The following is an 11,693-nucleotide window of genomic DNA, read 5'->3' as shown; positions in this document are numbered from 1 at the left end:
CAGAACTCCTCATTGTCTCTTCATCTTCTAAAACATTTGTCACAAGGAAAGCAAGAGTAGAAAAAGTGTCCTTGGTTTATATATTACACTACCCATTATACACACAACCAAGAGAGAGCAAAGCCAATTTAATTAAGCAACATTTATTTTACATAGAACAATCTCCAAAGAATATATTTAAAAAACAATCTAAATACTGATTTTATTGCATTTATTTCCTTACAAAAAGACAGGCACAATTTATGTATTCAAATACTTCAAACTGAATGACATCTGTTCTCTATTCAGATTGCCCCTGTGCCACTCAGAAGGCTGTGAAAGTAGAAAATGTCATTTAACATGAGGCAGTAGTGCATTTTATTTAGTAGGAATGAATCACAAAATATATTTTTGTACAGTAAAATGTTATTGTAACTTTATAATTACCTATAAATTTTTGAATTGCACAATAAATTCGCTTTACAATTGACAACTGCCAGAAAATAGGCTTAGTATGTAGCTAAATATTTGCCCAAACTATCCCTTGGAAACAAATTAGGATTTCTTTTGGTAAATACTTAAAGTCTAATAAGAACTATATTATATATCTGAGGTCATTTAAAAAATGCTTTAGTAGAAAGAGGCTTATATATTCAACTAAATTCGTTTCCTGCCTACCTTAAAAAAAATCCACACAACCACAATAGCTGAGTGTCCTAAACAATACTTTGATTCGAAAGTACCAACACCAGTGAATCTGGAAGTGTTTAAATTAATCTATTTTCTATTTTTCTGCTTCATTATCAATGATGAAAAGGCACTGCGTACATTCCTCCGAACATTTGGTGTTTTGTTTCTTTAAAGTTAAAAAGCGTCCAATGAAACTTGAAACAGACTTTTAAAAGCAAAAAATACTGAGTAGACTTCCCACTGACTGATGCAGAGTCCATGTCCGACGTGCTCATTTTCCATAGAATTTCTTATTCAACAAGAATATGAGCAAGTTCACATTGACTTTTGCTTTATCAAACATTTTCATTACAGCCACACCTTCATACTGCATCTGCAGCAAATCCTGTAATTATAAATAAAATCATTAGTCTTGGTTTGAATCCACAGTTGATGGCAACAAGACTGGGTCACTTACATAGTCCAAGTGTTTCAGGCACATCACAACTGAAAAAAGTTACTCATAACTATTGGATCAGTATGAAGAGTGTTATTTGACCTCTAGACCCAGCCTGCAGGCTGTCAATAACAGCATATGAGAAGGAGTCTGCATGCATTTTAGTTTTCCCATGGTACTATTGCTGCCAGCCATTAAACTAATCAGGCATTTACTGCAGTTTAATAACTACTATAACAACTACTATAGTACAATTTAGTACAATTGCTGTTATAAACATTAACCTTAGCCTAAGTCCAGGATAAGTCCAGGATCATCATACCAAAACTACATTGTTATTCTCCCCGTGATCTACTTTAGGACAGAGGAACAAAACTAAAACTGTACCTGGAAATGGAGTTGTACTTTTTCCATCTCCACCCCCAAAAATTTTGCTTTGATTTCAAAGTCTCCTACTTCTTCTCCAGGTGTGATATCAAACATAACATTCTTAAACCTTGGAGAAAAAAAAAAAGAAGAGTTGTATGCATACCATGCAGTGTCATATATACCATGCAGTGTTACATAATTTGGTGACAGTTATGGGGAATATTTTTGTCTTGCAGAAGACAAAAGAACTTGCACAATAAATACCACTATTTCCTGTAGCACAATGCATGTTATGGGGGCACAGCTGCACCTCTCCCAGCGCTCGCAGTCATGATGGACCATACAGTAATTGGTCTACAACATCCCTGGACCTCAAACGTGCCACATGAGGACTAGCAGATATACCAGCCTAAACAGTAACACCCTCAATGTCACTGCTTCCACATGTGAGCACACTTGCTGCTACTTGAGCTGTGCAGCATCTTTGAATCACCACACTAAAAGTGATACAGCTTAGAAAGACATCTTCAAAAGTCCCCTACTTGCCAAGTGGGGGCCCTTTAAACAAAACTCCACCACCTAGAACAAAGTAGCAGGGAAGATAATAGCTCCTGGCAAGAACTGTCCGGCACACGCAAGTAGTTTCTCACGCAGACCTCTGCTTTTGCCATCGCGTGACACCACACAGACTTTGAAACAAAAGGCCGTTTCTTAAGGAACTGTCAACTGCAGAATGCTCTAAGTTGTTTATGCCACACTTACTGGTTGGTTTGGAGATCTTCGATTTCTAAGATGACACCTTTCTCATGCAGTCTTGCAGCTGTGTACTTTAATGATGCCTGCTTCATTTTTTTGCTTCCTTTCACCTCATCTTTTCCATCTAGTTTAATTGACCTCCGTGAATTTCTGGAAAGAGAAGAATGAGGAAAAGAGTTTGTGATTAATCCCTCAGGAATGCAGTTTTGTCCTTTATACTTCTAAGTATTCTGTTAGCCATATTTAGTTTCCCTTCAGCCTTGCCCTTCTTCTGAAACTGCTTTTAATAAAACAGAATTAACATTCAAAACAAAACTGAGAATCACAAATTTAGCATGCAATCTAAACAAATCTTTTTTTTTAAGTTTTGCCAGTACTTAAATTCTATTGTAAAAAGCAAACCAAGTCTGAGACCACAATTGATACTTTAAAGCAGCAATTTATAAGTATTTAATAAATGCTACAATTGTACAGGTTGGCCATCCATGTTCACTTCTGGATTAATGAAGTACTTATTGAGAAAGCCCCTGTTAATGTTATTGAATGTTCTCATACTTTAATGGGCTTGATCAAGACAGCATCATATGCATCATATCTGAAAAGTAAAAATATTTTAGTCATATTTATTTCATATCTTTCTATTTTAATAGCAGATACAAATCATTTGAAGGAAGGAAAAGTCCCTAAGGTGCATGACTTCAAAGCATGGTAGTAAAGTTATGGGGCAGCACCAAGTAGATATAACAAAAGCATGCATGTGTATGAGGCTTCTTTAAGGCAGCTTTAAAGAAAGGCAGGATAATTTTGGTGCCAGTTTGCCTTCAGCTACAGATAGCACCTACTCTTCCTGCTGATAAAACATAGCCTCAACAGTTCTGAAACACTTCAAGAAGACTCAACTCACTTCCTTGTTAAGTTGTCTAAACAGGTTTTTATATACGTGTTGTAGTAATTAATTTGTTCCTCATAAAATGCTGTCTTGGAGTTAAGTGCATTCAGAGTCTGCTGAAGTTTCACCAATTCAGCTTTTCGATGATGTCTGTATCTCCTTTGATTTCGGATATCCTAAATAGAAGATGGAAAGATGGAAGATGGAAACTGATGAATTAAACTGGATTATTATTTTGAATATTCTAGTTTATCACTTTTCAAATCTCTACTTAATACAATTTGACTTATTTACCTGGGGAAAGCATGAACCATAGTTACGTGAGTTCCAACAAACGGTCTGAGCTCTGGGTAATACAGTTCACACGCCTGTCACCATGTGTTCAGTTCCACTGCCGCTTGTGTTTTATCTGTGGTGGACTGAGCAATTCCCTGGTGTTTTAGGCAACTCTTCCACTGTCCTGCGCATTGCCGGGAAGTCAGGCTGCTAAGTTTTGTTTAGAAAGGACACCCTGTGGATCACTCCAAGCACTGTTTAGATCAAATTCTACCCACTATTGGCAGGAGCTCTTCCAAATAGACTGCTTTCACCAACCACCTCGAGATCCAAGTCAGCCAGTGGTGTTGACAGCTGTAAAGTTGACCTCATGGTGTCCATGCCAAGGCCTGCACTGCTCCAACACCGGCCTCACATCTATCCCTAATCACTGGGGCAGTGGAACCAAGTGTATCCCATGTGGCATCAAACTCAGCTGTGGTCCTTGGGACATGACAAACACTGAGGACATGAGGAAGATGTCATCGAGCTTGGACTAGTTCTGAACTGGTAACCACCAAGCTAAAGCTTGGGTTGAACGTAATGGTTACAGAGTTATGCATCAGAGTGCCTTCATTTATTTCACTGTCAAACACTAAAATGATTTATTTGGATGGCAATGACTTAGTGCAACGCTCTGCAGAAAAATGCTTGCCATACACCTCTAGCTAAAACAGATTTAGGTTAGACTGCTAAAAACCCATCATATTTTAAGAACTTGTTCCATTTACCTTAGCAATCTCATTGATAATTTCTTGATACTTAGATGCTGAAGATACTAATCCTGCTTGTTCCAAAGTCCGGAGATTTCTCTGAATTTTCCTTTTCTTTTGCTCTATTGGTAGCTGCCCATCTTCAAAAATGGACTGACTGTGCTTCATTTTCTCCGGAGTTTTGGAATCTAAGATGGCACGCTTTTCTACAATTTTCAAGTGCTCAGATTCCTGGGTAAAAATAAATAAGAAGCCAAAAGTGAATTTATTTTCGTGCTCAGAATAACTATAAGTATCATTGGATACTCAAGGGAGACAATCAAGCCAAAAAAAGGTATAACCTTTACCTATATCCTCCCACCATATAAAAGGACTCAGTTTACATTTTTTTTTTTTGACATAAGTAACTATTACTTACAATAACCTAGACCTGCACTGAATTAAACCAGACTGGACTGAAATCAGCCAGAAGACTTCATCATCTTACCTGTGGGAACACTGTCCAAATCTCACGTGTGCCCTGTACATGTGCATGCACATGCTGAGGGAGCCTGAAGTGAGCCCTGTACTGAGATGTAGCTTTGTCTGTTAATGTCCAAAAGGGAAGTCATCAACTAGGAGCAGCTCCCACTCCATTCCCATACTAAGGAAAGTGGCAGCTCCCCAAACAGAGGTTTGCTTATACTGCCTAAGCAAATAAACTAACTGATAAGGAATTTGAGTCAAGATACTGAAATCCATGAGAAAAAGTAGCAAAAAATGCACCTTCAGATTTTGGTCATATTATAACATAGGAAAGCAATTACCCTCAATATTGCTGGTAAACAATTTAACTAATTTTTCTAGGCATTTGTAGAAGAAACACTTGACATTTAATTGGGCATAGACTATAACAGCAGAGTTTTAGTAATAACATCAAATGAAAATAATTATTACAAAGATTATGCTTTCTGTCTCTGAAATTAGTTGAGAAGGATTTACAAGTTTTACAGAACTGTTGCTAAATATATGCTGAAAATGTGCAGGTCTTGTTTTAATGGATCTAAAGCCAAGTAATTTGAAACACATTAACAATGACTTTATTATATGGATTATATAATGAAGGATAAAGTCAGAAATCTATCAGGCTTTCAAAAACATAGCTATAATAAGTGAAATTGTATTTTCTTCTCTACTCACAGTGCAGCACTTACCTGTTGTGCAGTTGCTGGTGTTTCTAGGATTTCTAAGAGCGTATCCCCTGGCTGTGTTCGTATCACATCCACAATAAGTCTTTTGGTTCTTTGTAAAGGAACATATGAATATTTCAAAACAGTTATTACTGGAAGAACTCTGCATTCCATTTCTTCAACAGTAAAAGTATCAAGCATTATGGATACTTGGTAGTGTTTGGATTTCCTAGCATTTTATTTTTCAGAGATTCCATGTGTTGCTTTAACTGGCTTCTATACAGACATGAGTATAGAAATGTGTATACATTCTTCCCCTTTTTTCTTTAGAAAACAGTTACCCGGTTAACACAGGAAAACAGCTAATGTAATTCAGACAGCAACCTACATGGAGATTTTAATTATGACGCTGTGACAAAATAGCATTTAGGAACAGTCTTTCCAAAACCACAGCTATGCACAATTACATCAAGGGTCAGATTCTTTGAATAGATGAACACACCCTGACAACTGCTGAACTTCTAGAGCAATACACGACTGACAGCGCACAGCCACACTCAAAGGGCACATGTTTCTCCAGGGGCAAGAGACAGGGAGCGTTTCCTCAGGCAAAGGCAAGCTGTTCCAGCCTGATATGTGCAGCAGTTCTTTTCTGGTAGGAGTTTATCTCGTTCCTGCTGCTTATTCATCTATAACTCTTCCAAGAACATCCCGTTAGACTTCTGTTTATTGAGAGGACACTACTATGAACAAGATAGAGCCCATTTGACTTGCCACCCATTGTTCTTAACAGAGCAATAGAAACCTGAAGATGCAACTACTGTTGGTTTGAGAAAAATATTTAAGCATGGTTCAGATCATTATAAAACCTCATGCTTTTGTTTAAAATAATCATTTACCTAGGTAAAGGGTTTTTTGGTTTGTTTTCAAACTAGAAATTCTCACAAAACCACCATGGGACAGAACCAAGGTTTTGTTACACACAGGCACCTTTATGAATAAATGTTGTTAAAGGTCTTTGAGTTTGATGCCAGCTTTCATAGCAAGAGTAAAACTGTAGGAATCACTCTGGAAGCCTAGGCAGAACTGAAGCTGCGCTTCTCTGTTAAAAGGCAACATGCTTTACCTCCTGGCTTGCTCATTCAGGGCTTCTGGTAACTGCAGCTTTGACACATGAACAGTTTAGAGATTGCTGCATTTTTTCCCCCCTCAAATATTTTGGAATTCAGTCCAGTTTGCCAGAAAAACAAACTGTGAAGTTAATTCATCTTGGCTAAAGCACCAGATTTCTGTCTTTCTTTCTAAAGCCATCTTCAGTCTTCATTGGTCACCACCAGTTCTCTGTGTGTGACTGTCACCATTTCACGTAGTTTTAGAAACACACATTTAATGCTATGCTGATATATATATAATGCATCATGCATCTGCTTCCTCTCCGCAAGTGCTTCCTCCCCACCACGAGACTCAGCCTTGTTGTTTCCCAGACAGGGTGCACCACACTACAGGCTAAATTCCTCCCTGTTCACGTATCACCCCATACCATGTAGCACCTGGAATGTCATTCAAGCCACACTCACTAGTCACCTTGTGTGTGTATAGTTTTTGTTGGAGAGAGGTACCTACATATCTTTAGGTTCAAAGAAGCCTTAATTAACAAAATCATCTGAAAATAAACCCTTTGATATCGCTAAGTGTGTCACAGAGAAATGGAAAATGCTACAAAATCAGCCACAAGATGCATTTTATCAGGGTACATAACATTTCACAGTTGCAAAAGACTTCAATGTAATTAAAGCCAGAAAGCTAGAGTACCCACACATACCTCTCTTGCATAAAAGGTATCAATCAGTTACTCTAACTTTTGATGTTGCTGCAATTCATCACATTTTGTTAATAATTATTCTAACCCCAGATTACCTCCCAGTAATCTTTATCAAATTTTAAGCAATTTTTATAAATACTTATGCAATAGAGAAGCTAAGTTCTTTTAATTCTCATACTACTTTGGCACTTTACACAACAGCGTAAAGGATTAGAAGCGTTTCCTTTTAGCTTTGACAGCATATTTCTAGGGATTCCATTAAAGGTTAACATTTTCATCCTACACAAGAAAAAAGGGACAGGAAACAAAAGTAGTTTATAATGTAAAGTGTCAACTGTAGTTGCATTCCTGCTGCAAAAACATTTTGGAACAACTCTAGAGCCCTTGTCTCCCGGAATCCCAAGCAACATAACCCAGTCTCAATTTGACATTGCCATCATCGCCACTTTTGATAGTTCATATTATGTTTGATAGTAAGTTCTTCTCCTTCCCCCTCTAAAAAACCCCACAATTTGGACTTAGATCAACAGTGCATAACTTTGTGGAAGTTAAGATAGATATTAAGCTTTTAGTACTTAAAATTAGATTTTTTTCCCCCTAAAAAGCTTAGGACAGTTATTTATAGCCAAGTTACACAAATTGCACTGTACACCATAGCCCTAGAAGTTAAAAGCTTGCTTCAACAGTAAAACTTTGCATAGTATATAATAAATTCATCATACTGTATTTTGATTTAGAAAAAATATCAACAGGTTAAGGTCTGTATTTATACTCTGGGGGTCTTAAAGTCATCTTTTAGCATTCATACTGTCAAGGGTTAGAAAATGTCAAGTAATACAAGAGGATTCCCTGTTCAAATAGCACAAGGATCTCAAATTGATTTTTTTTCTGTATAATTTTAAATAATTTTTAGAGAGAGATGCCATTAATTCAATAATAAATTTATTAAAAGATTTTGACTTATAGCCTATAGTTTATCCCAGTACTCAATTCTTAATCTAAAATGAACAAAATAAACACTCCTTCCCTTCCCTGCCGAGATGTGTATTATTCAAGCTGCAGTGACAGTCACATCCTGTTCAAACGTGTGTGGTCAGGGAAATGTTTTCATTTAAGGGGGGCAGAGCAGCTTCATTCTCTCTGCCCCTTATACAAGCAAAGGCAGACTTTCACCTTAACTTTTCCACTGCTTTAAAGTGATGCTTTAAAACAGAAGGCTTTTACAGCTTCAAGGAAGGGCACATTGTAGGTTAAAGAATGATCCAGTCATGGTACAAAACAAAAATGGTAGTAAGCTTATAGGTAGATATAACATTCTCAAGGAACTGACAGCTTTTCTGACTTCTGAAAAAGCTTGAGTAGAACTGAACTCTTGATGGTCTTTCAAAACTGAGCGTACCTTTGCCAGAGATGTAAACTGGAAACAACTTGTTTTTGACAAAAGCACTTAGAAGTTTTTTGAGGAAAACTTACTTTATCATCAGGCTTTTGAGATCCTGATCTTCACCTTCTCGTAACTCGTATTTGCTGGTTAGAGACAGTGAAATCTCTGTTTTTGCTAGCTGATTCAGTGTGCTTTCCCTGTTGGGGTCATTGGGATCAACAGCTCCTTCCCCTGCAAGGAAGAAATACGTCTCTTCATTTCTGAATCTTCCTCAGGCATCAGTGCAGGGAACAGAACATTAACAGATATAAATTGCTTTTTATGCCTCATTATAAGTTTAAGTCATTGGACATTGAGCAGTGAAAAATATAACCCATCTGACCAACTAGAATATTTTTGAAATGTCAGCAACTCTTTATTTTCAAGGTACTAAACTGCAATACACTTTTTTTTCGCTCCCAAAATAAGAGCAGCAATTTAACATCCTTGTTCCTAGTGCAATAATAATAAAAAATTGCAGGGTAGTAGCTATGGTAATAGGCTATTCACTTGGATTCGGGTAATATCCTGGTAATGTCCTTCTATGTCAAGAATTCACTTTCCATCCTAATACATCTAAGGCAAATTCAGATACAGTTACTCCTTACAACCTTTCAATAGTTTTTTTTTTTAAACCTTTTTATTTGGATAATTCAAGGCAAATGCCATTTTAAAACTTCTCAGTGGTGTTTCTGTACATTTTGTAAGTTTAAGTTTGTAAGTGCTGCAAGCCAGCACTAACATAACTCAAAGTCATATTAAAAACCACTAACTCTGCCAATTGAGCATAACTAGACTGTTCTGCCAGAGTGTTACAATTTTGCATCACATCATTATCCCTAGAGTGAATATTGCAATCAGAACCTTTCACGTCTCTTGAAGATGCCAAACACTGCTGTCATTATCTGAACAACTCTGAAATGCTGTTCCATCTATAGAAAATCCAGCTAAGAAAAAGATGTAATAAAAACTTCACAGAAGTAGTAAATGAAGAGTAGTATTTAAATCCCGTTCTCAGTTGATTACACCCTGAGAGTGAAGCTAGTCATAAAGATGAACAACCTACCAAGGAAAGACTCCACATCGGGAACAGGTCCCAGCCCTTCCAACAATTCATTCAGCAGGTCATTGGGCTCAGTGGCAATGGCATCCTGGTGTTCTAGCAGTAGCTATAAACAAATGTAAATGAGGTCATCTGAAAAACATACCTGCATTCTTTCTACTTGTAAGTCTGAAACTAAACGCTGAACACACACACAGATTATGGAGGACCCAAAGAGAAGGAGAGAAAGAAAAATGGTAATAAAAAAAACTATGTTTGATTCTAAATTTTAAAAATCAAATAGAAAGTTGAATTTATATTTGTAAAGAAGATATAGTGGGAGAAGAGGAATGAGAGATGAAGACTCAAACTCCCATAGGAATTTTCGTGGAAGCAGTATTATGAGACAAGGAGAATAAGATGATCTATGTGCTGCACGTAGACAGTGTACAGACTTCAGACTTAAACACCCTTTCCTGGAAAACGCACTTGATTACAAGTGGTGTTATCAAGAAAGACCATTTCCTTGACCTCCTGCTTCGGCAATGTACTTTCATCAAATTATTTCACACTTTTAGACTGTTACTAGTTAATACAAAATAAGGTAGTTTGTCTCATGTGTCTCAAAGAACATGAGAGATGCAACAGCTCGACTAAAAGAACTCCTGAAACAGATTCTTAAATGGTTCTTAAATGTAGTTAGTGGTTGAAAAATCTGCAAAAATATCTCTATGCAGAGACTAACTAAAATTAACTAAAGAAACTAAATGCAAGAAGAGGCACAAAGACCATCTATCAAATACAGTTTCTATTAGACTAAGTTCTAAGTTTACAGTTGAATAAAATCCATCTGTGATCTGGAGTACTGGAAGTTGAGTGCTTTACATTTTCCAGAGTATATCTAAGAGGACAAGGCAGGGAAGATGAGGTTATAAGTAAAGAGATAGCTAACTTCCTAGCTTTTCAGGAGGACCATGTGGTAGGTATCTAGCTTACACTCTAATGAGTCATCCTGCAACTGCAGCTAATCTTTTCTTTATGCAGAATAAAGAACTGGCAGGATGCCGCTGGCTCCGTCCCTCCAAATCAGAGGCTTGCATCTGCTTCCAACACAACAGATGACAGAATGCTTAGGTCATAAAATGCCCCCAGTTTTCCTCTTTTCCCAGAGTCAAAAGAACATCTTCAAATTAGTCTCACTTTCTCAAACAAGACAGGAAAGTGTTTATAAAACAGAAATAACTTAAAAATAACACATTCCGTAAGTACAAAACTCCTTTCTCTCCCATCATAAAATATTAGATTTGCATAGTTGTTCAAGATGATGGAAGCATTGAAAGAAAAGAAAAAGCAAGCTAACACAATTACCTAGCATTTCATAGATTGAACTAGAGAAATTCTTCCCAAAGAAACTGAACATAATTAATGAAAAGCATTCGTTAGAATTTTTTTGGGCAATATTCAACAAAACACACATTTTAAACCATCATAATTTTCGTCAACTTACTGAATGGGTATTGATAATTTCTTCAATGGAAATATATATGACAGGTTTGCTAAGGGTCACCATGTCCGAGTATTCATCAATATTAAATTTCTCCTCTGGTTCAGGAACATCACAGGCTGACTGAAAGAAGTTCCTAACAGAAAATGAGAAAGACTTAAATAATTGCTCCCTGTACAGTCACAGTGATTAGTCTGCACAAAAACAAGCAAAAACACACACAGCCAAGCACTTAATAGGCATTATATGGCTCTTATAGTCTACACTTAGGAGTTGAAATTGTCTTTCGGAGATGGTGATAACACAATTCAAATGATTAAATATAACCTATTGTCCAGAAAGATGGAAAAGATGATTTTCAAGGTAACGTTTTCTCCTTATTCAAGGAGGAGTAATATGGTAAATTTTAGATGCTTAGAAGAGTCTGACTGCTGCTACAAGAATCTTAATGCTTCACAACTTACGAAAATACAGGATATCCAAAATTATTTTTTTTCAGGCTCAGAGGACATTTAAATTTGGTATTAAAAAAAAATTGGGCCCCCCTTGGTTTGCAGGGGACAAGACTAAAGGACACAATCAAGCT

The 11,693-nt window shown here is 36.8% G+C and overlaps 1 protein-coding gene across 3 annotated transcripts in view; it reads right to left on the bottom strand.

Annotated features, from left to right (window-relative positions):
- Positions 1–367: 367 nt before the first annotated feature.
- Positions 368–11,693, bottom strand: part of IQGAP2 (IQ motif containing GTPase activating protein 2) — a 110,299-nt gene continuing 98,973 nt past the window's right edge. For all 3 annotated transcript variants that reach the window (XM_026036531.1, XM_026036544.1, XM_026036537.1), the window contains 9 exons: positions 11,111–11,243; positions 9,628–9,730; positions 8,612–8,753; positions 5,341–5,428; positions 4,166–4,378; positions 3,135–3,295; positions 2,237–2,380; positions 1,493–1,601; positions 368–1,054 (listed from right to left, as the gene is read on the bottom strand). In XM_026036531.1, coding sequence (XP_025892316.1) covers positions 941–1,054; positions 1,493–1,601; positions 2,237–2,380; positions 3,135–3,295; positions 4,166–4,378; positions 5,341–5,428; positions 8,612–8,753; positions 9,628–9,730; positions 11,111–11,243 — 1,207 coding nt within the window. In that variant the 3' untranslated portion in view covers positions 368–940. The remainder of the gene's footprint in view (positions 1,055–1,492; positions 1,602–2,236; positions 2,381–3,134; positions 3,296–4,165; positions 4,379–5,340; positions 5,429–8,611; positions 8,754–9,627; positions 9,731–11,110; positions 11,244–11,693) is intronic.

The sequence above is a fragment of the Nothoprocta perdicaria genome, unplaced genomic scaffold (assembly GCF_003342845.1).
Source record: "Nothoprocta perdicaria isolate Ctin4 unplaced genomic scaffold, notPer1 scaffold_1, whole genome shotgun sequence".
Lineage (NCBI taxonomy): Eukaryota > Metazoa > Chordata > Aves > Tinamiformes > Tinamidae > Nothoprocta > Nothoprocta perdicaria.
The sequence above is the reverse complement of the archived record's forward strand: the minus strand, read 5'-3'. Positions and strand labels throughout refer to the sequence as shown.